We start from the raw sequence: 25,509 nt of genomic DNA, 5'->3' as shown, positions 1-25,509 counted from the left end.
TGGATAATTGATGCTTCACAAATACGATATACCTTTCACATAAATGTAATATTTACTTTGAAGCTCAATTTATATGTAAAGCTAATGATAATAATAAAGGTTCTTCACTGGCAATGGCAATTTTAAAGGCGTATCAACTTACTGCATCATATACAGTCCTAATACACACTGACTAGTTGGTCTCCCAGTAAACAAAAGTGTTGTCAGCTTTTGGCTTTTCACTACATCCCTTCACTTCGCCATGGCAACAACCTTTCCACCAGGTCTCACAGGAGTCTTCGGAACTAGCCTTGCTTGTTATTATTGTTTATCTCTCTTGTCAATCACCCAGATCACCACCATGCTCATCCATATGCATGGCCCTATGCAGTTGCTCATTGGCTGCTGGGTCTTGCAGTGCCCATGCCAGTCTTTGTTCGCTGCTGTAACAGGTGATTGTAGCAGACTGGCACATTGTTGGGCATCATTTTCATGGTGTAAAAGTGCACATGTGGGGCATGGTGATAAGTATGGGCCTGTTGGATTAGAGCTTAAGCAGGAGAAACGAGCCCCCATGGGCTTAATTGTGGTTTATTTTGGCACACAGCACATAACTCTACTCTGCATCAAATGCCAATTTAACAATGAAATGTGAAATACATTATGCAGACTTGGGAGGGCTGGAAAAATAAGACAGGAAAGGAGAGGAGGTATTGAATAAACAAAGTAAAGGCAAGGAAAAAGAGAAATCAGGCTTGATTTGGTGCTATATCAAAATGTGTTTTAGAAGTGATGGCCAGCACCTAAGGTACTGCATGTACTTTTCACTGATCATCACCAAGCTGCTGATCTGTAACCACAGGGTCCTGGCCAGGTACTCTGTCCTAAGGTTGAATATTGATTAAAGGAAAAAACACACAGGCACAGACACACACACCTACACACGCAGTAGGAAGTCCATTCACAATGCACCACAGCAGTTAAATTTTGATTATGTGCGGTCCATTCAGCTCCTTCTCTGGCATACTGGGTGCTGTATTTCCTTAACCAAGTAAAAAATTGTTTTCTGTTTTCACTTTCCAATTCGGTGTCTTTGTTACTGTGACAGATGGCACATCATTCAAAGAAACCCTCTCAGAAGGCAGACTCCATAAACAAATTAATTTCTATTACTGTTTTGCATGCATGCTCTGTTCTTACGTGATTGACAGTCGCCTCATATATGCTCTGTATTAGTAAGACTATATGAGACATGGCAAAAGAAAAATGGATACAAATGAGTGACAATTTCAGTGCAGTTGAGTAAAGTTCACCCTGCTATCTCCACCTTGGCAAGTTTGTTTCTTAGCAAATGATTTGAATATAGTTTCCCCTGGTATTCTTAAAACAATATGAACATCATAGAGGAGTGATAATAGTTGAATACATGTTTTAAAGCAAAGTTTATTGTCAGTTATTTATGAAAAAGTTTCATTTGTAAGTCCTAACGGCTCGCACCTATTCAAGTGAGAACGGATGCACTTTAATCTCTTGCTTTCACTGCTTTGTGTGTGTGTGTTGCTTGTTTCTGTCTCTTTTGCCACCTCTCTGTTTTAATTTTTCTTTTTGTGTGTGTAAACTTGTACTTGCTTTCTTACCCTCACTCTTAATCGCACTTCACACCTTCCATCATAAATACAAGTGCTCAGGTATGCATGTTTAACAAAAAATCCTCATATTTTATCCTAAAAGGCAAATTTAATGTCACACTAAGTCTGTCAGCTTTTCCAGCCCCAACCCTGAAATTAATCCCTCCCCACATCTCTCCCAACCTGTTTTCTTCTCTCTGTGTGTTTGTCTTTTTCTCTTAGACTGCATTTCCCATTTAGTTTAATGCGATTTTAGAATCTGCCACACTCAGTTCGTTGCCTGTCAGTCTGTCACTGTCGCTTTGCTCACAGTGAGATTTGACGTGTTTATGTCGTTTGGCAGGATGTAGATTGTCTAAACTATGCAGCTGTAAGACTGATGTTCTTTGTTTAACATGTTTACCTCCGAGACATGATTTGCCATTTCTTTCTGCTGCTTGTTCTTATTTTTAACCTGTACGTCGCTCCTGTAGTGTCAGATTTAATTGTGGAATGTTTTCTAAGATATTTTTAAAAAGCACAAAAGTAATTGTAAATGCATTCGATATGATTTGAAATATAACAATAGTTTATTTGAGATTTGTAAACCTAATTTTTTTGTAGTGCTGAATATTTCCAAGCCAAATTTGTGTTGCAGTGTACTTTATTTCGTTGATTGATTTTCAGTCAAAAGTGCCCCCGTTTGCATAAACAAAAACACAACTTGATAGCCTTTGTTCCATGTATTCAGTTTACAGTAATAGTAACCTTTTGTTTGAGATTGATGCCGTCTACGCTCACAGAGCATTGTGCAAAGTTGCTTTTTTCTTTCTTTTGACTATTAAGCTTAGTTTGAGAAAAAAAACAAAAAAAAAGAAACTTTTGAAATTGCCCAAGTCTTTCTTTTTAGACTGTCAGGGGCTGGTTTAAGAAGTAAGGTTTGCAGAAAGCTGAGAAGTCTTTGCATCTGTTGATTATTTTGTTATTGATTCAACCCAAAGTCTTCACTGATTTGCCATGAGCCAGGTAAAAAGCCCGCTGAGGTGTCACGGCAGATAAGTGGCAGTCCCATGTTGTTCTCATCACAAGTGTGGGAATAATAGCAAATGTTTCTCTGTCTTCAAAAACTGAGGAGAAAATCAATTAAAAGGAGAAAATCACATCTGTCAAACACATGGCAGGCATGGCTTGTCTTCTGTCTTTGTTATAAACCTTCCATATGCTCTTTAAAAAGGGGCACAATTTACTCAGATCATATTTTAGACATCAGATAACGCTTTCTCGTTTCTCCTTTATTTAACCCAACTTAATAAAGAGTTTATTGCTCTGAGAAAAGTTCCATCGATTGGCGTATCTCTAATATTGCTGATTGTATCTCAAGGGTTCTTGGGCTTCTTTGTCATTTTGACTTAATTTTGGGAATATGCTGCTCAGAGCTCTGGTATGAGTTGTAGTATTATTGTACTTACAAGTCCAAGTCAATGAAATTTGATGATGATATACACCATATATACATATATGTATTTAGCAGATACAGTAAGCACTGTCACTGTAGCCTGAATGTCAGTGTTTTTCTTAAGCACTACATCACCAATCCTTTTTTTAACCGCATGCAAGCATTTAAACTGTTTGTTAAAGTTTATAGTTATTGCATACCCAGTACTGCCCATTAAGTTGTTCTACCTTGGCGTGTGAGTGCTGAATGCTATGAAACTGTGAATTGACAGCAGCAGAGATCAAAGTGTTGAAGTAAAAGCCCTACAGACACTGTCATCCTCTGCAAATGTTTAGTGAACCGAAACCTGTATCTCATTACTTTTACACTCTTCTTTACCCTCTCAGCTGCTTCCAATCCCCACCTTGACAGTCTGAGTACTAATAGTGAAATTATTCCTACATATATATATATATATCTATATATATATATATATGTAAAAGAAAAACAAAACAAAAAAAACTAAATCCCCTCCGGCCCTGCGGACAGTCTTTATCCCCTTTATCAAGCTCGGCTCCTCTACCAGATGCCTGGGAGCATAAGGGTCCTGGTCAGTATCTAGGAATGTTCCTAGGAATGTGCTTTTCTGGACAGAGAACAAGAGAGCAGAGATGTCCTTCACGGGATGTGCTGGAGCCACTTTTCCAGGTTGGGGTTCACTGCCCCAAGTGCTCCAATTACCTTCACATTCCCACACCTTCTATAGCTCCACTCTAAGTCTCAGTATTTGTTTCCTTCTTCTTGATGTGGTATCGTTACATCTATTACTACGGCCTTCTTCTTCCACTTGTCCACCACTACTCAGGTTGGCTAGCCATCACCAGTTTATCCACATGTAACTGAAAGGCCCACCTGATCCTAGCTCAGTCATTCTCAACCACTCGAGAGGTTTGACTTCGGGACATCCAGGCAGGCTTTTTTGTCTTTATGTCAGTGGCTTCCACCTCCTCCTTTGGCCAGCTTATTAAGCCAACTTATCTCATATCTGGCGCACGTAGGTGTTGATTGTCCAGATCTTGTTATTCCTATTCAGTTGGATCCTCAGGACTTGCCGTACTCTTTTGGTAGTACACTCCCCTCAGTAGGACTATGTTCCCTCTCCCATCCGTTCCCTTCACATCTAACTACACTTCTTTAGTCTGAATGACATTCCATTGTTGTTGCTGTAGATCCTGGGGGTGTGGATCGAGTCGTGTTCACTTCTGGCATACAACTTGTATGCCATGTTGCTGCGATCTGTTTTTAGATGCATTAGCCACTGAGTGTTGCAGTTATGTGTTGCATCCTTCTTAAACTGTATTCTTTCTAATAGAATACTGCTTAAAATAACCCTGCATTTCGTTAGCAAAATAAATTAAATGAGTCAGGTTGTGCGGAAGTATGTGATGCTTTATTTTATTTTCTTTCCTTTTTTAAACATTTATAGTATTTATGGAGCAATAAAGTAAAATAGACAATAAAGCAGCAGGGTATGCTTTCGGACATTCCCTTCTTGTGACTGACACATAACTGCTGTGTGGATTTGCACTGTGTCCTTAAGTTCCCACTTTCATCGTTGTTTTATGTTTTAGTTTTTTTAAGCAAGACATGAAAAACTAAAATCCTCAGCTATGCAAATCCAAACAGTTTTCAAACTGACAGGTGGCCATGTTGTCTTTTTAATATAACGTGTAGACAATGACATTGCCAGTTTTCTACTCATATCAATAGTTTCTTCACTACGTTTCGCATAAAACATCTTACGACAAATGCGTATACAGTTGCTACACACATTTCACCTACACCTGCTTTCTTTTTTGAGGATTTAGCATGAACAACATGCTGTTGTTGCTTCATGTTTCGCCGTGTCTTGGCACATGTGCTGATACGTAGCGCCTTCATCTTCGCCCAAGGCGGTAAATGAATGTGTAGTTTTGCTAGCATACTTGCAGTAATCTCTCCTAGACTGCTGTGTGTGTCTGGTGGCCTGTGGTGAGGAGTCTGGCCCAGCGTCATCACCCAGACTCCCACATTGCTACACATATGGTGCTGCCTTTGTGTCAATTGTACTCTATGGGGTTTCTGATAATTAACAAGATGACAGACAAATGAAATGACAAGCACAAGGTGGATTAGATTTTCCACTACCTTGTCTTCTTGCTTTGTTTTTCATTTAGTTGCATTCAACTTCCATATTTTGAATGTTTTAGATTAATTTCACTTTTTTCGCAAGGTGCTCATAATGTAACTGCAGTTTCTACTTTGCAAATGGCAAATTTAACAGACATTTTCTGTTAAAGTTTATATATGTAATGCCTGGTCTTGGATTTACATGCTGTGTAAAAGTGCCGCATCAGTTTTGAAAGGTACAAACATTATTATAAATGGACTGGAATACATTTATCAACAAGGACTGCCAAGGATACTTTTCCTTCATGTCTCTTCTGTGCCAGACCAGACTCATGGAAATGGAAAGACATTGTGAAAGACTTACATTATGAGTGTGAAGACATATCCCTAATTATTTGCCAGAGAATAATCTAAATGATTTGTCACAGTATTAGCTGTAGCTATTGCAACAAATGAACAGTTTTCCTCTATATTACCGTTGTTTTATTCAGAGCCAACTCTACAATGTCAGACAGCACTGTTACTAATCCGACTGCTAATATTATCTTTTAGAGTTCACGAGAAGAACTTTATTCACAGCTTATTTTGTTCTGAGTTTATCTACCAGGAGAGTGTAGATAGTTTTTAGATTTTTGGAATTTTATTGCATACAGAAAAAGCCCATTCGGTTCAGTGAAACATGGATCATAAATGGATGTCACACATGAATTTTGGATAGTAATAGCATTCCAGCTGTACCTAAGCGGTCTAAACGGCTGCATTACTAAACATATTTGGATAGAACTCCTCGGAACACTTTAGCATGATCCGAAGTTTTCCCAGTCATTATTAACTTCAGCATGATCCTTAAAATTACAATTGCACCAAGATTTTGTTGTTGTTGCTCTGTTTTTTTGTTGTTTTTTTCCATATCCTAAAAAAATATTTGTGTTCCTGTTGACATGATCAAAAGCCTTCATTATAAAAGCACCCTTGCTTGCTGCAGACCTTAATTGGGGCTTTGGCAAAAGCAAAAAACATTTGATTTAATGGCTTCATCCCAAACAGGACTGCATGGCTTGTATTATAGCTCACTTTTTATATTGCTGAATTCCCTGAGGGAAGGACAGAGATGTCATCATTAGTGGGAAGTAGACTCTGGCTGTGTTGTCTGTGATGACTGCTGAGGTCTATAGCATGGTCAGCCAGGCCTGTGGCCCAGTAGCTGTGTCTGCTCTCTGTTTTCCCTGTCTAGGCTTCCATCTGGCCACGTGATCCTGCGCCAGTCTGCTCCTGCTGAATAAATTTGGGGAGCTAATGAGGAAGGAAGCTTTGTGAGGAACTGGAAAAGGGCACATCTTCCTCTCTTTTCCTCTGAAAAAAGGAGGTGGAAAAGTCGCTGTGGTCAATTTTATTAACTTGGCTGACCTTCACACAAACAATTAACATTTACAGAAAATGCAGCCCCTCCCATTATCTTCCTCATCTCCATCTTTATCTTTAACTTCACTACCAGCAGGATTGTTTTTTCTTTTGCGAAGAAATTTATAAGACAATTGTAGATTGATGGACAACCCGCTGCATGTATTTTATAGACAGTAGCAAGGATATGTTGGCAATACTGCAGAAATTTGGATATCTTTTATTCGTTATCAGGTTTAGTAATTGGCTAAGGGCCACCATTCTCACAGTAATAAACCAACAGTGAGCAGTAACTGCGTGACCTTATCTTGTCATTGTTGTATGAGTCCATCAGCAAACCACTGTGCACTGAGTAAAATCTGTTCCAATAAATCTGTTAAAAAAAGTGTGTATTCATTTATGTATACTAAACAAAACTAGACAATCCACTAACTGGGTCACAGAGCCTGGACCAAGTCTAAACCTAAGCAGCAGGTGAGTCCAAAAACAAACAAATAGCAGTTCTGGTCACCGGCCACGGGACAAGCGGCACTTCACTGGGAATTGCCAGAGGCGACGGGACTCCTCAGGCAGCTTGGTTTGAGGTTGTCAACAGACGCGACGGAGAACCTTGGGCTTGGGCAGAACAGGACCAAGTGGCGGAGCACAGACCTCTGGCTGGGACAAAACATGCTGTGCCACAGATGAATGAGGTCCACACGGCGTGGGCACCTCTGGGTAGGACAAGGCAGACGGTGCAGAGAGCTCTGGCTGGGCCTGCACAGGGCACACAGCAGGCTCTGGATAAGCTACCATTCTCATTCTGGAAAAACATATGGCTGAACACCAGTCATCCCCACCTATGGAACAGCTACAGGTGCAGAAGTGGACTGGGTCTCAGCTGCCCTCGCCCTGGAAACTGGTGCAGGGACCCACCGGACATCAGCTGCTTCCACCTGAGGAACTGGTACAGGTCCAGAGGTGGACTGGGTCCCAGCTGGCTTTAGCCTGGGAACAGGGACTGCTGCAGGGGCCAACTGGACACCAGCCACTCCCACCCGAGGAACAGGTATGGGTGCGGGAGAGAGCTATGTCCAACCCGCTGGGGGAACTGGAATAGGGCCCAAGTCACAGGTGGAAAAACTCAACCAGTTTCAAAAGCACAACAGTCTTTGTATTTATGAATTGAATGATACAGGTTGGGGAGCAAAAACAGTCTTTTGATAGTCCAGCACACATTCACAGTAAACAGTCTTCAAAGAGGATAATTCAGGGTCCTCAGAAGTGACTGGTTCAGGGAAATAAACTGTGAAGTGACTTTAGAGTCGCTAGCCCAGCCTCTTTGCAGACTTTAGTGGGTCAGCTACATGATGCACACATTTAATGTTGGTCGCTTTTGAAGCAAAAGAAACAGTCTTAGATTTTGATGGGCTAGTGGTACACTGAACAGTCATTAGGTCCTTTGCATAGCAAACAACAGTTTTTGACTTACCGTGAACACGAGGGAAAAGGTCTTTCTCACTCACAGGGAATTGCTCTGCAAAAGAAGAGCAGCGACCATGGGAGCCTAGCATCTTCTTGCTCCGACTGCCCCCGACTCAAAACCTTCAGCGAGCCACACAGCGGCATTGAGGTGGAAATGCCAAGCATTTCAGCTCGTCTCCCTTGGAACATGAGGAGACACAATATATACAAGGAAGGAGGAAACAGAGCAGAGCGGAAACACCTGGGGAACACAGCTGAACATAGTCCGACTGATGAGACGGGAAGCAGAACAGAACATAATGCACACAGGACGAAGGACTGACAAAATAAGACAGGAAGCACGAGAGACGCACACAGACTGACTACATACAGAGGGTGAGGGCGAGAGCATAGAGGAACCAGATAGACACATAGGGACATGACTGGGGTAACAGAGGCAAATAAACATGGGGACAAGACTAACTGCACAGGGAGACACCTATAATTAACACAGAAAACTAGACACAAGAGGATGGGAAACACTAAGGAAGGACTTGCTCTTACACAATGTATAACAGAAGAAGACTAAATATGCCAAGGGAATGGCTACAAGAAACAATAATGAAATTAACCAAGCGTAGAATTCATAATAAAAAAAATCTAGAAAATCCACTAACTCAGAACGCTGGGTCACAGACCCAGGACCATGACAAATAACCAAAGTTCATGTGTTACTTTGAGGCTTGTATGCTGCTTAATATGAATAAATGTTGTTGATACCAAGCGTAGTATTATGTCTTTGTGCTGATAGCTACAACAGGAAGAAAAAAACGAGGTAGTAGTGTAATATTCAAGAAAAAATAACAATGAACAATAAAAAAACAAATCTCAAAGAATAAAATCATGAGTGTATTAGAAAAAAAACGTTTTCACAGTCCTGGCCACTTGTATGTTTGGACTTTCTATTGATCAAGTTTCTTCTATCAGTGTTTCGGATTTGTCCAAATCTTGTATTATAGTTGAATGAAGAAACACATTTTAGACCCTGTTTTCTGCTCTTAATACCAGTTCAGTTTTATCAACCCCTGCTGTGGTTACTTGCTTTCATTAAGAAATATTCTGCTTAAGTTATTACGACATATAAACTATTTCGTTGTTATGATGCTCATAGTTCTTTTTCTCTTGCATTTCCAAATTGATGTTGATTATTCATAGTACTGTGTTTTTGGTTGTTGGTTGGTGTTGAGGAAAATACAAAGCACTCTAGTAGTGAAGTAGAGTAGAAAGTACAAGTAGAGTATCAAGTAGAAATACATTTTACTAAAATTTTACCTACTTACTGTATAGTCTTCACGTAGACCTGGATCTCATCTGCAGGTTGACTTGTTAGGAAAGGCATGTGTCCATGAGGCAACATGTGCAGTTTTTCAAACTATTTACTAACCTAGTAAACTAAATAGGAACACAATAGTGTGAGTCCAAGCAAAGAGCTGTTGTGGACTTTTTTCTCATCTTTTTGTGTAAGCTAAACTGTCCTCCGTGTCTGTGCAATGATTTTCATGTTGATGTGGAGAGAAAATTACATTTGCATTAACAGTAGCTCTGTTGTTGTGGTGTGTGCGTGTGTGTGTGTGTGTGTGTGTGTGTGTGTGTGTGTGTGTTCTTCCATTTCTAGAACCTGATAAAGAACCTGCCAGAGCAGAAAGAGCTGAATGCGCTAGCAGAACTAAAGGGTGAATATGAGGAGCTTGTGGAGTCAGAGCAGTTTGGCATTGTGGTGAGTATAATTTTCTGGTGCCCGCTGCCTCCCGGATTCCAACAAGAAAACAGTCTACACAATCACATTCCCTGTATGTTATAGTCAAATATTTGCAAGCACACACTGTTTAAAAATTGAATTTTTACTTCATTACACACTCACTTTTTTGGGGAGCTGCTTGGTTTGGACACTGGTAGCTTATGACAAGGATTTTTAGAAAAAAGCAAAACTTCCAAATGACAGAGGCTGTAGTTGAAAGCGTCCTTTTGACTTGAGCAAAGAACAGTTCAATCATTTTTGATTAGAATTCTGCATCAAGAACTTACTGAATGCCATATTTTGACATCAGCTGTCAATGTTGTCTCATGATAAAATCCTACCCTGAGGCTACCAATGCTGTCTGTAATAAAGTCCTTTGAAAGGTACGCAGTTGACATCAGTTGGCTTGGTGATCTTTCCCAATCCTCTAATCAATTTACCATAACAGCCAAATTTCTGTCTTTTGCAGTGGTAAGATAAATAAAGTTATAGTGAGCCTTTTCGTATCACAACTTCACAAAGTAATCTTCATGTCTAGCACTCAGAAGAACTATAATTGTTTGATCGGAGTACGCATACACATATAAAGATACGTAAGACATATGAAGAGCTTTGTCCTATTTTATTGTTCTTTTTTGTAATTCACAAATTGCCACAGACCTTTCAGAGACTTTCGTAACCACGAATCACCTTTGAACAGACTGAAATAAACAAACAAATAAATACAGATAAATATACACAAAATCAGCTTTGGACTTGTCCTCTAATTGAAACAGATGCTACTGAGGATGACCGACAAAGTTAGGTTAAATTGTTTTACTGTAAATCTATTCTAGGAGATGGAAAGTACATCATCAAGCTACTCTGACCTTTCCACTTAGTTACAGCTATAATGACTTTTTAATTAACTGCTCTCGCCATCCACTTACCAAGTGAAAACCCAGCACTTTAGGCAACTGTAAAAGAAAGTGTTCTTTAAAGGTAACTTTACAACAAGACACAGAGGTACATTATACAGGTCTACAAAAGAAATGCTAGAGCTAAATGTTAGACCTCGGGCTCACAGCTATATGTTACATTACACTATTTATCTCTTTACTTGTCTGTGTCTTTTGGAAGATGTAATGAAGCAGAGGGTGGCAAGTTTCCCTCATGATCTCACCAATGTTGTGATCGTACGCTGCCCCGCTGATGAAGTAGCGCCTCATTGTAGAGATATTCAGTTCCCCTGGGAAATAAGCTATGTTCAGGCTTTTCTCTACCAAAGCTGTCACCAATACGCTTGCTTTCAGTGTGTAAGTTGTACTTATTGTAGACAAATCATTTCAAGTAAGAGAGAGAGAAGGAATGTGTGTGCATGTGTTTGTGATGGAGAGTAAGTGACTGAGTGTGTATAGCTGTGCCTGCAAGGAATTAAGGTAGAGGGGATTATGGGTATGTATTGCTATATATCGTATGTGTTTCTTGTTTGTTTTTCACCTGATTAGTATTTCTACTGCATTGGAACATATTGTGTTTCATATTATTTAAGACAAAATCTGTTTAATAGATTTCTGTGTGAACGTGGAACTTGTTTATGGTAGATTTGCAGTTTATTGCAGCAGTATTACACTTGAGCTTGAACACGATGGTGATAGCGAGGTGCTATAGCTTTATAGGATTTCTGTGCTTCTTTTCTTTTTTTTGCTTGTTCATTTTATGAAAATGTAGTGTACAGTATGAACCCACAATGTTTTGTCAAATATCTCTTAGATTGTGGATAGTGCTACTTCACTGAAATCTGTAATGATTAGATTCAGAAAGCCTTTTTGCTTTGATGCTGATGATCTGCACACACACACACACACACACACACACACACATATATATATATATATATAGTTGTAGGTTATTTGTCTAACGAGTGCTCTGGCATGCAAGTGCAGTTTGCTTGTCAAGTAAGCCACAAATTGCTTCCAATCAGCAAAGTTTTGCTGCTTACTTAATACATATACATTTATTGAGGGTAACTCACCCAGATAATGAGCTCATTGGGTTGTGTGTCGTGACGCATTATTTTTCACATGAAAATTGTGTGCCTGTCAAAAATCTGCTCATTTGTTAATTAGCTGAAATGAAAACAAAAAAGTTTCATTATTGCATAATAATGGAATTAAGAATATTTTCCTAACACACAATATGGGTATTTATATTTGAAGATCTGTGGCAATGAGTATTTATTTGCTTCCACTATGACAAACCCAGGATGATTTTACAAAAGTAGGTGTACAAAGAAAGTGCTTGTTTGATTTTTTTTCTCTTTTTTTTTACACATAAATGCCACTTACATTCTTTCTTTATGTTGTCACCTCAGATGAGTTCGGTAAAACTCCTACGGCCACGTCTCAACGGCATTCTGTTCAAGCTGACGTTTGAGGAGCAGGTGAATAACATCCGGCCCGACATCATGAATGTGACATTTGCTTGTGAGGAGGTGAAGAAGAGTGAAGGTTTGAGCAAACTCCTGGAGTTGGTTTTGCTGGTTGGCAATTACATGAATGCCGGCTCAAGAAACGCCCAAACCTTCGGTTTCAACGTCAGCTTCCTTTGCAAGGTAACGTAAACAGCACACATTTAAAAAAACAAAACATGTTGGTTAAATGTCTAAAATGAGAACAGAAATGAAAATGAAAGGTGAAATTTAGTAACTGTAACTGTATCACGTGATTTTCAGCTAAAGGATGGCAGGTTTATAAGAACATAAGGGAGTTAACTAATTAATTCAGAATCATTAAATCAGCATTTTTTCACAGTTTCGTCATATTTTAACATTAAAGATGATTCAAAATGTATTGATCTGATTTTACGTTTTAAGTGATCCCAATTTGTACAAAAAGTCAGTACCCCCGATGTTTATGCTGCACTTCTCCTCCAAGTTAGTAGCGGCCAGGTAGTTTTTTGCATACTTGCTGACAGACAAACAAACAGCAACATTTTCCCTCCACCTCAGCTTTCACCTTGGAGGAGGAAAAATGTTTCAATAGATAAAATAACACAAACACTGGGAGGCATGAAGCTGCCAGCAAAGGCTACATCTGTGTTCACTGCCAGGTAAAATCACAGCATCCAAAGGTGTGAAAGAGAAGACTGGCAGCCATGCACACACACTTACAAAAGCACAACAAAGCCATCAGCCCCACAGCCGAAACAGCTAGGGTTAGTCATGATACCATGAGTTGAAGTACATTTGTTATTGTACATGATTGATTGACATAAGTACCGTATTTCCCGGACTACAAAGCGCACCTGAATATTAGCTGCACAAGCTAAAATCAGGGGAAAATACATTAGCCGCACCTGACTAAAAGCCGCAGGTGTTTCAATGTTGACTTATCATATGTAAGAGAATATGCACAAAGCGAATCAGGAAAGAGATGGCTGTTTGGAGACACACCCCTTTTATTAATATTTTGAAAAACAAGTTATGGGTACATATTTGCATAACTTTTTAGGTATATGTACAAGTAGCGGTAATTACAAGTACGAAACATGTACTGTGCTTCATAAATGAGTAACAAATGTAGTACATAACAGTAACCTTCAGCACACCAGAAAAATAGATTCAGACTACCTTTTAGGCTCAGGTGCAGCGACACGGCTTTAACAAGAAGAAAAGTCAGTCATTCACCATCTTTCTCTTCTTCCTGCCCACTAAAACCACCAAAGTCCTCTTCTCCAGTGTCGGATACAAACAGGCTCAGGATGGCTTCGTCATCCACTCTCAGCTCCTTTCCTTCGTTGTCACTTTCAAAACCAAAGAAATCCTCGTTGTCAGTGTCAGAGTCGAACACCCTCAGAAGGGCCATGGCGGTGTCCTCCTCTCCATCATGCAGCAGTCCAGCCCTTCAAAATCCGTTGGTGATCGTGGATGTTTTCACACTTTTCCACGCTGTCAGAATCCACCGGTGGAGTTGGGCATAACTTGCTTTTCGCAAGTTTATCGCCGCTCATCATCCACGCCTCCCGCTGAACGCGTAGCGCTACTTTGAAGTTTGTTTTTCCCGTTACTTCGTACGGCACTACGTTGCCTGGCGGACGGACACGTGACCAACATACCACTCTTGAACCCCAATCTTTCGCCAGGCAACGTAGTGCCGTACAACAGCGGAACAAACAAAACAAATCGTCTTACGATATGACGAAAATCACGGACAATCCATAGAAAAGCCGCACCTGACTAAAAGCTGCAGGGTTCAAAGCTTGTGCAAAAAGTAGCGGCTTATAGCCCGACAATTACGGTAATCACCCAATATTTTAGGCTAAAATGGAACAATATTGCAATATCTATAATAATATATAAATTTAGTTAAATACAGACACCTATATACAGACTTTCTGCACCTCTGTGAATGCACTCTAATAGCTTCTAATTTGCTTTTCTTTGTCGTTTCTAAAATGTCCTGATCTGTTTTTGTTTGTTATGCAACTAAAGTCACCTTTTTAAGGAGTTTTCATATTCCCAACTCAAACTCTTACATAGTAGAAGAAGGGGAAACTCTTTTCAGCTGCTCCCTTGTCACAATGGGTCACCACAGCGGGTAGTTCTGTGTGTTTGATTTGACAGATTTTTTTTTGCCGGATGCCCTTCCTGACACAGCTGCAAAGGGGATTTGTCTCTCTGGCTAGAAGTGAATCAGCAACCTTTTGTTTACCAAAAAAATTGGTAATCTACTAAAATATCGAACCACTAATGATTCTGTACTTACGCAAAAACCAAAAGTACGGAACAAAAGAAACACGCTGACATATATTACACACATAAATGCATAAAAGAAGGAACAAAGACTCCAACCAAACATTCTCTTTGTTTTTCTTGCTTTAATGTAGGTTTATCTGATAATAAACTAATAAAATAGTTACTGGGGGATGTTTAGAGAATGGACAAACCTCCCCTTAATACCGCCTGTGGTTAGCAATCTTGCACTGGTGAAAAACAATCAAATAATATTTCAAATATATGTTTTGGGCATTTTGTTCTGTTTAGTTTCATTTTTTGGTCAAACTACTGTTTGCTAGCTGTGTTTCAGCTTTAACCTCCTGACCAAATATCAAAGAGAAATTAAAAATGCTGCTGTGGAAGAGTTCAGGTCTTAGGAGGTTAAAAAAAATAGAAAAAATTTAAAAACAAAAATAGAGCTGATGTATTCTGATGATCTCTCACTTCATATGATTTTTTTTAATATTAGACAACTATGCATGAGTTATAAAGCCACCCCATTCTGCATGTATCTGAAGTTAGCAATCCTCCATATTTCTTGTACAGCGAGAGCTTTTCTATGGTGGATGCAGTGTACTGTACTTTTGGTATTCCTGCAAGCTGACTAAATCAGTGTGGAATATCAGTGTAGAGCCTGGTAACCCCTCAGGGGGCTGATTGGCCATTATTGATGGACAAGGAAAAAAAGTCTGCTTTCTCACTTTAGTCAATCAAGTAAATGGCCTCCTAGGTGGCAGGTCCAGGGTACCTAATGGGCTCATCATGGAGGAGGTTGATGATGGGAATAAGCAGCAAGAGGAAAGGCACAGGCTGACCCACCTTCACCTTCCACCTCTTGACTCCCCTGGTTCAATCTCCTATCCTGTGGAGTACTCACTGATATCCTGGTCACATATATTAAGCAAGCTGAAATTCTGCTAAAGGGTTGCAAGAAGTTTAGTAACTGTATTGCTCAAAGAATACCTGTATTACACTAAATACTTTAAAAGCAAAATTCGACAAAGCATGGTCATTCAGACTATAGAAAGAGAATGTTTGCATCTTTAAATGTGTGTCATACGTGTATAAATACTGCATGAGTTAAAGAATATTTGTTCTTTCAAATAAAGAACACCTGGTAATGATCATGTTTGACTTAAGCTAGAGGTAACAGGATGTCTAGCAGGCGCTCGACTTGGTAGAATGGAGTCATCTACCCGACAGTTCTGACCTTGTAAAAAAATACAGTATTTCTACAGGAATTACTGTTTTTTTATAGAATTACTAGTGTCTTTAAACACCAAAGCACAAGCATTTATATTGGAGTTGAGGAAACCTTACATTTTAGTGTAGTGTGCATTTGCAGAGCTTTTTTTTCTCAGCAGCTGCGTGTACTTTTATGTTCAAATGCCGCTTTTGCTTTTTTTCTCTGTTTCTTATGATCCAGTGTAATATTTGGTTGTATGAGTAATCATGCAATATATTTGTCTTTTGAGCTGCTCCATCTGCAGCAGTTAAATTGAGCAATCAAGGGCCGACAGTCCTCTGTTAATGTGAGGGTTCTATATTCCCACTGCCACTTTTTCTGTTATCAGTTTTTCTGTTGTTTTCATTTATTTATTTCCGATCTACATATTTAAGTGGGAACTTGTTTGCACGAGATATGTCCTGCTACTCTTAGTTCTCATGTGTATGCACTTGTGAAGGATTTCAAATCGTGTTACCTCAAATCAGGTTTTGTTATGAAAGACTGAACGACAGAACTGTTCAGAATTTGCTTTCAACAACACAGTAATGAAGCTTTTTTCAATCTGTTTCAAATGAAAAGATTTGTCTAAAGTAGTGACATGTATTTACACAGTAGTTACTGTATTGTACGAAATATTTTATTTGGGTAGTTTAAAAAAACGCATCTAAGATAACAGTTAAGATATCCTAGGAGACGCTCCTCAGCTTGGAGCTCTGACAGTAAAAGTCACTTTTAGTACTGACTTTCAAATATCCAGTGCAAGGCATGGACTGAGATTAAAATGGCTCTGAACTTTGACATGTGCCCAGGCACCGCACAGCCCCTGACACAGTTCTCACGATACCTCAAAGCTGCATTGACTAAAAATCCTGATGTAAAATAATGTGAAAGTAACATCAGCACCTTGGGCTTTATACAAAGTCCTTCTGCCCTTATAGAGGCCCTCAGCCGGATGTGTTACTACTACCAACGACTCCTTCTGTCTTGTAGCGTTCTCTCTTTAAAATACAGTATACTTGCAACCATACATGACTCATCTTGGAGGGTTTTCTTTGCTTGTTTTTTAATAGTAAACCATTACCAAGTACTTAACATGGCGCTGTAGTGCTTTGTTTTGTCTTTCTTTTTTTGTTTTTTTTTTTTTCATTTAACTCTACAATTATCATTGAAGTAGTACAATTTATTTGGATTTCTTTTTCATTTCAGTAAAGCAGCTACGTTGGGCTATCTAGGGTTTTGCTTGTTTTGGGATTCAGTCTTATTATGTCAGAGAAAATTCACCTTACAATGCTAATCGTGCTTCCAGATTCATCAGCCCCGTTGTTACAGGTGTGTGAACTCGAGCACGTAGCTGTGCTCTGCCCTTATAAATGTTTGTGAAGAAAGGGGTCCTTCTGAAAGGTTCACTGAATTTGAGTGTGGCACTGTAATAGCATGACCATTTATGCAATTTCTTCCCTCCTATCATTCCATAATGACGTGTGAGTGGTGTTATTGCAAAGTGGAAGCATTTAGGGACCACAAGCACTCAGCCATGAAGTGCACAAGAGGGCTGAGGCGCATAGTGCGTTAAAGTAGTCAGCGCACTGCTCCTCAATAACTGCGGAGTTCAAACGTCCTCTGGCGTTAACATCAGCATGAAAACTGTGCACCAGGAGACTCGTGCCATGGGTTTCCAAGGCTAAGCAGCTCCTGTATGTATAATATGGAGATCTCTCTTTCCTTATAATTCCCTTATTCTTAATAACAAATGTGCGCATCATCCCAATGTGTCCTAGATTTGTTCAAGATAAATATAGGGTGTACGTTGTAGCTGAGGTGGCAGAGAGGGTTGTCTAACAGCTAAAAGGTTGGTGGGTTGATACATTGGTCATCAAAGTATCCATATGCAAGATACCGATATGCTGCCACTCATGCATCTATCATCGTGTGAATGTTGAAAAAGATACTTAGCCATGGATAAAACGTTGCATGAATATATTTGTGTGTGTGTGAATGAATGAGACTTATAGTAGAAAGTGCTTTGAGTGGGCTCAAAACATAAATCCAAGGCATAGTTGCTCTTTTTACAGTTGGAATGGTTGAAGTGCATCAGGAGCTGCACATATTTTTAGATGCATACATCTAAAAATATACAGAACTATCAATTTAACACCTTACAGACAAACTTTATTTATAGAGCACATTTAAAAACCAGTGGTATACCAAAGTGCTCCACATACGAGAGGGTCAGATATAAGTAAAAGAGAAAGATGAAGGCCATGGCCAAAACCAAACATGCTGGCCAGTTAATGGCAGTAAAAACACAGAAACAAAATTGATACCACAAAAGTCTGTAGTAGCGCTGCAAAGAAAGCAACTGTGTGCACAGGAAGGAATATTTAGATGCCAGACAAGAAAGAACAAACCCATTTGAGAAAAATTAAAATGATCTGCACGCTGTTTGTCTTCTGTTAAATAATTTAAACCCTAAAATATTTTTAAAGACAACATTTATATCCTCTACACGTTTACTACTGCTAGAAAATTATGGGCTCAGTAAAACACTCAATACTCTTATTTTGAAAAGATGCATATGAGTGTTATTTGTGTATAATAAATATGAAGTTGTGAATATAACGTGGCGGATAATGAGAGATGCTTTGCATGCTCTTCAGATGACAGGCAGTCTCCTGTCTCGGTGACAACCTCTACCCTGTGGGAAAAGCAAAACAAGGAGATGTGTGATAAAACAGTTAAAGTGTCCAAATACTTTAGATCGATAAGTGAACGATAGAATGACAGAACAACCTGTTGCAGAGATATTGAGGCGGTGACTTGTGACTCATATATGATCTGCCGTCAAAAATATAAACGTAGACTGCTGTTTTATTGAGTCACATACTTTTGATCTAGATGCGTGTGGGTGGATAATTGAATAAACAGAATAATAAAGAATAGCTGAAGATGTACTCTTTGTTCCCATTACTGACTCTGTTACATCGAATGAACAAAAAGTCAAATTCACAGGCGTAGACGGCTGAGAAACCGCAGTGCCTACAAAGCAAACAGAACACGCTGATAGACATTTATGTGTTCACCAGTTGTAATGTTACAGAGTCACAAGTGTTACCACCAGAAGGGATTTTCATGTTATCACTGTGTTAGAGACGTGTTATAATCACAAATATAAACAGTGAGGCACACATTCACATTTCAGCATGGTTTACCTCCTGGCTGCGTTTGACCAAACTCCTAAGGAAACCTTCTTCTAAATTATTATTATTATTTTTAGAAATGACATCTATTACCAGCTACAGTCAGCGTTGACCAGATCATGTTACTTTTTAGTGATGATAATGTCTGATATCTGAAATAGAATAAACAGAATGTGTCCCTCAGTCTTGTTGAAACTGATACAATAAAGAAAAACAATACAATGCAATTTTATAGGTCTGTGATTACCCCAGATAAGGATCATTTTTTTGTTGTTATTATTATTATTATTATATTTTAATTGTCTCATATTACATATTACTAATCTTGGAAGTTTCTCTTCTCTGCGCAGTAATAACAGTTTGGCAATATGACAATAAACCAATTAAATTTCCATGAAATTCAGTTGTGATTAGCGAAACGATGATTGATCCTCTTCTAATGACAACAGTGTGTGTGTTTTTGAGCTGATGTGTGACAGCGTCTCTTTGCCTGTTCTTTTCCCTACATGTGTGCGCATGAGCACACGTGTTTCCATGTCCAGCTGCAGGCTGTTTACAGGATGGATATTATCAGTATGAGTACACTGAGGTGGGCTGTGCTAATTAGCTTTCCCAGCATGCCATTCAAACAGCATAGCAATCACAGTGGGCAATGAATATGGAACAAGTTCTCTATGCACTGATGTGAAGAATCCAAGCTTCAGCTTATGAACAGACTCACACACACGTGGCAAATGCAGTACATTACTTTTGTTCAAACTTTCCTGCTCCAGCGATTTATTCTCAGGGGAGTGGGGTTATTATTTGTGTATATACTGTACATGCATATGTGTATTATTATCTGTTTCGGTTTAGTCTTCAGTAATTGGTTGCACATTTTCGGGGGGTCTCATTTATTTTACCTTCTCCCTATGTATTGTAATCAGTTTGAGTTGGAGTTCTCCAAAATTTGGGCATTTGGCTTGTTAGGAACTAATTTTGTTGAATGTACAGCAACAGCCCCCAGAGAAATCCCTCTTGTGTTTCTGAGTAAACAATTATGTTTAACATTGTCAGTGTGGCTATGGACAATAAAATATAATGTAGAGATACAACACATTGATCCCACGAAATATATTGTTTTAGCAAATAATATTATATCTAATTTAGCCACACTTCCACTCTCTTTCTCTAAAGCACATCTTACTAGTTGCATTATTATTACCATGCAGTTGGTCCAAAATGACAGCCAATGCTTCGTGTATATTAACAGGAACACATAAAAACTGCTTTTAAGTAAAAGGGCCATTCCTATCATAGTCTTCAGTGATATAAATCTTTGTTTTTGCCAAAATGTTGTGATGAAAAACACTTTCCTCTTTTCAAAGCTTGCCTACATCGACTCAATTTTAATTAAAATTCACATGATTATTTAAGGAAGCAGGCATATCAAGCCGCAGATGTTCCAGAGCTGAATGAGGGAAAAGACCATGCTTAAAAACTTATAACAGTCACTGATTTTAAGTGAAAAGAGCGCCTGGTATTGAGGATTAAAAAAAACCCTTTGGTTTGACAACATGTACCTTCACTGAGAAAATGAAGGGACATTGTTTTCCTCAAGTAAAGGACTCTAAACATCTGTGAATCTTTTTTTCCATCTTTTTCAGCTCCGAGACACTAAATCTGTCAGTCAGAATACAACACTTCTTCATTTCCTGGCTGAGAAGTGTGAAGAGAGCTACTCTGAAATTTTGAGGTTTCCAGATGAACTGGAGCATGTGGAGAACGCTAGCAAAGGTACGTCTGTCTGCCTGTGTAGTATGTCTCAAGACTTTCCCAGTCACAGACCAGTTTGCTAATACCACTATAGACATCTTTACTGTGCTATTACCACAGCACATCTTAAACTGGAGTGGAATTTGCAACCATCTAGATATCAACGTATTTTATAGTTTAACCAGTTTAAAATATCCCCGATGGTGTATGTTCTTATAGTCTCTTACTTTTGTGAGCATTATGGTAGCTCATACTGAGTTAAAATGATGTAATTAAAGTACTATAATTAAAGTACTGTATGGACACTTATACATTTCATCCTTGGACGTCAGCCGGTACTCTGTCTCTGTGACAGGAATAGAGTTGTTTGTCTGACCACACTGTCATTCAGCCTGTCAATAAACTAATTCCACTTTAATTCTATTCTCAAGCAATTGGTGGAATCCCTGCAGGCTTATTTACTTTGTTAGTCTCGTAATTGGTTATTTAATCTAATTCAACTAATTATGTACTTGACTGGGACTGCCAGCCATTGTGTAAGTGGGCTGAATAGTCTTCAACCGCTGCATATATTAAGATGTCCATGTGCACACATTTTGAATTGTATCAATTTTGTCATTTCATGGAAATGAATTATTCAAGGAGAAACCAATTAGTTGTGTGAGACCAGTAAATAAATGCCTCTTGGGGAAAAAAACAAACTTCAGGATCTATTTAAGAAGTAGGGATGCAAAAAGCGGTTTACTCGGCATCTCACTTACACCACATACTGTCCATTCATCAATCATCCCGTATAGTACATTACACTGGATTTTCAAGCAGGCGGTCTCCCGTTCACATTTTTACACAAAATATGCTAATGTACCTACAGGTCATTGTAGTCAAAATGGTATCTTTGTTTTTTTTATTCGTACATGTGCATTATTTGACATATGTTATAGAATTTATAACAAGCTCAGAAACCACAAAAATTGAAACATCTCTTCTTTTGATCGGTTAAAAAGCTCTAAAGCTGACAGTACCTGCACTTTTGGCTTGGATGACATTAACAGTTTTTACACCCACTAGTTTGATTTTAATGTATTGTTGTTGCCTACTTTCAGAGGAAGTTCACAAATGTTTATGGTAACAAGAGCACAGTTAATAATGTTCCTCAGGGACATATTAGGTCCCTGAAGGTTAATTGCTTGACGCTATTTCCTGATCTTTTACAAGGTTTTGGTCTCATTTTAGTCAAACTGACTATAGAAAATGTATTAAAATGGTTTATTCATCTTAATTTCATCTGAATGCACATTGTACAATCTAACAGTTTAATATAAAATCAGAACTACTTTCACATTTATTGAAAGCTCTTTTTCATGTTACATTACTTGAACCGCATACTGTTTAATGATTTATTGATATAAACATCCATGGAAAAAAAATAATGTTATTGTTTCTTTGGAAACCTTTTGGCTTTGTTAGAATTGTCATATTAAGTCTATACAATATAATTAGCATTTACCCTAAAACAACAGACCAACAAAATAAAGTAATTTCATATAGAGTAATATGGAGCTGCACAGATGACCTTCATCCTCTCCTAAATATATATATTTATTATTTCTTACAGTAAATCTCAGGTGTACAAGCATATGATTTCTGATTGTAAATTGTTAGAGGCTTTTAGAGAGCGGCTGATTTAAAGTGACGTAGGGAGTGATGTGTGACATGAACGTATAATGAATACACTGGTTTAAAAGTACAGTTAATAAGCCTCATTCGTAAGGGCAGTCAATCCTGTCTAATGTCAGTAGGAAATCGTAGTTTGTTTTTGTTTCCTTGATTAGCTACTTTAGTGTTCTCTAGTCTAAAGGGTTTTTTAAAAAATTACAGTACCGCAACACCACTGAGTTATCGTGTCAGACTGTGCAGCTTATTCGATTCGTTTCGCTGCCAGTCGTAGTCCAGTCTGTTTGTTTTTAAAAGTTTGGGTTACCCAAAAAGGCAGTTCAACTTTTTTATACCTTATAGGCTGTCTTGTTAGGAGGAATGTGTGTACCATAATGGAGATTAGAGGGTAACAATAACTAAGTCCAGCACATGTGAATGTTCTCAATGGAGACCCTTCATTCCTCATAGGATTCAGCTATTTTCAAAGCTTACCTCTGTAAAGGTCAATTTTAATTAAAATCCACGATTATTTAAGGAGGCAGCAAGTTGCAAATGTTCCAGATCTTAATGAGGGAAAGGCTCCTCCTTTTTCCACCTTAAGCAGTTCACTGTGGACATATAGTTTTAAAGAAATGTTACTATGAAACATGTGAACTTTTAGTAAAATAAGTACCACACTTTACATTTTACTTTATTCTGCTATCCAAATGACAATCAGGCACTTCAACATTAACAATAACAAAAAAAAAACTATGACACTGGCTAAATTATTTGCTTCTGTAATTTCAAAATTAACTGTTCTCTGCTCAGCAAAAGGATACTTCACAACAAAATGGTAGCAAAATTATCAGTATTAACTATATTTTTCATTAGGAATGTGGAGCAGCACTTCTACTTAGACAATGTGTCACACGTTTTAACGAGGACCCAAATGCAGATGCTAGGAGAATAAACTTAATGAAAGCAAGCCGTTTAGTAAGGCTGCACAAAATCAAACGAAATAAAAAAGGCAACATGAGACTCAGACTTTCACTAACAACAAACTGGGCAAAACTAAACACAAAGAACATGGAACATGGACGAGAACGATGGAGGTAGAACTGACAATCTGGCCAAAGGCAAGGGGAGACTGGGACAATATACACACAATAGGGTAATCAGGGAAGTGGAGGCAGCTGGGACAACAGGAGGAATAAATCAGTAACAAGAGGGAAGCGAAACTGAACACAATGCACATGAGACGAGAGTCTGTCAAAATAAAACAGGAAGTGACAAGCGCACTCAGACTGACTAGGCACAGAGAGAGACGAGACGGGCTGGGGACGTCACAGGAGATAATTAAGCAGTTACAGCAGTCAAGTGCTAATGAACGGTGCAATTTGTAAATGGGTTATACTCAAATATGAGATTGTCATGGTGGAAAGAGACACCTTTAGACCATGGCAAGAGTGAGCATAACACAAGCCACATGGTGGTCATCAGCAAACTCTTTCTGGCAGATGTCTTGTAGCAAACAAGTGTTTCCAAATGGGCTATCTAAGCTGCTCTGCAGAGGCACAAAAAACAGGCTAGGGTAAGGACTGGAAACGCAGTGGTTTGCCACTGAAACTTGAGTGCAGCAGACAAAAGTCAAGCTGACTTCCCTTCAAAAATGGAAGAGACCCAGCAGCTCCATCAGCTCAGAATTGGCAGAAATCAGTGAGACCCTGGTATACTTGCCTACAGTTCAGAGAAGTCTGCTCAAAAGGACCCTTTAGGGAGGATTTGTGGCCAGAAGAGCAATTCCTCAGTTACTGTTGCACCTATTTTTGAAAACGCAAGAACTACGATACAGAAAAAATGCCCTCCCTAAAAATGTTCTGGAATGATGAGCCAAAATGCAAAATATTTGGCAGTTTGTCTGCTGAAGGACTTGAGGGCTCCAAAATAAAGCATGTCTGCAGGCAACTGTGAGATTCTTTGCACGATAGAACTTTTACTGGTCTTGTAAATCCTAAGCTCACAGGCAAATTCTTATCCATCACACAGTACCATCAAGGACACATCCGGCCAGGCACAAATTCATTCTGCAGCATGACAACAGCCTAAAACATGCAATCAGAGTTATACTGAAATGTTTTTGTGCACTGATAATATGATTCCCAGAGAGCCCTTACATAGTCTCAGATGTAAACATGCACGAAACACTTTGTATATACCTTCTGCACTTTGTGTGAAATTAACTGTTCAGTTCATTACTTTCATATATGCGGACCCTGTTAGTGGGAATAACACAGGTGAATACTGTTACATATTTTTCATTTAAATAAGTCTCACCACACTTCTACTTTTCACTTCTACTGCACAATCCATTATATTCTTGCTGTGAGAGGAAGCGCTTAAAACAAACAAAATATAAGCACAATCGTAATGGCGTGCACAACATTTAATAGTGCAATACTACATTTTCTCCTCCGTGGTCACCATAATTATTTTTGATAATTCTTTCAGAATCAAACATTTTAAATGTATTTTGACTAAAAAGATTTCAGTACGGGACAAAGCACCAGCCTTTGGCAGAATATTGATAAAGCCACTGTGATTCATTTGAAAACAGCCAAGAAAGTTCTACTTTTTGAGAAATTACATGTCCAGAGGACTTCATATTGTTGATTCATAATCTGTTATAACATGACTATAATTAACTTGTTTGTTTAGATTTGCACAGACTGACACAAACAATGTACAGTACACAAGAGTGAGACTAATTCAAATAGATTTGTATGATTTTATTTTCAGACTATTCTTTCAATATTATTCTAGTCAAATAGGATGGCAAACTAATGATGCTGCCATTTTTGCACAACGTTTGGTAGTATTTCCTGCAGGCATTAATAATTCAGCACGCCATCATACGGACTGATTAATTGAATGCTCAAACTAAGTAATTAATGGGAACTGTTGCAGTATTGCAGTAGACTGTGGAACAGGATAGGCAAACCATTAATGTGCATTACAAAAAACATCAAATAAAGTGACTTGGCTGCTGATTTTGGTAAACCTTTACTTTAACTGTACTACATTTACTTTCATTTAACAGTTATAT

General features: G+C 38.7%; 1 protein-coding gene across 7 annotated transcripts in view; it reads left to right on the top strand.

The window, feature by feature from the left end:
• The window catches only part of diaph2 (diaphanous-related formin 2), a 373,933-nt gene that overhangs the window by 223,261 nt on the left and 125,163 nt on the right, over positions 1 to 25,509 (top strand). For all 7 annotated transcript variants that reach the window (XM_085433575.1, XM_085433570.1, XM_085433569.1 and 4 more), the window contains 3 exons: positions 9,710 to 9,811; positions 12,186 to 12,425; positions 20,660 to 20,789. In XM_085433575.1, the coding sequence (XP_085289701.1) occupies positions 9,710 to 9,811; positions 12,186 to 12,425; positions 20,660 to 20,789 (472 nt within the window). The remainder of the gene's footprint in view (positions 1 to 9,709; positions 9,812 to 12,185; positions 12,426 to 20,659; positions 20,790 to 25,509) is intronic.

The sequence above is a fragment of the Copadichromis virginalis genome, linkage group LG2, assembly GCF_057382275.1.
Source record: "Copadichromis virginalis isolate Kocher_CV1m ecotype Utaka linkage group LG2, C_Virginalis_male_GT1.1, whole genome shotgun sequence".
NCBI lineage: Eukaryota > Metazoa > Chordata > Actinopteri > Cichliformes > Cichlidae > Copadichromis > Copadichromis virginalis.
The sequence above is the reverse complement of the archived record's forward strand: the minus strand, read 5'-3'. Positions and strand labels throughout refer to the sequence as shown.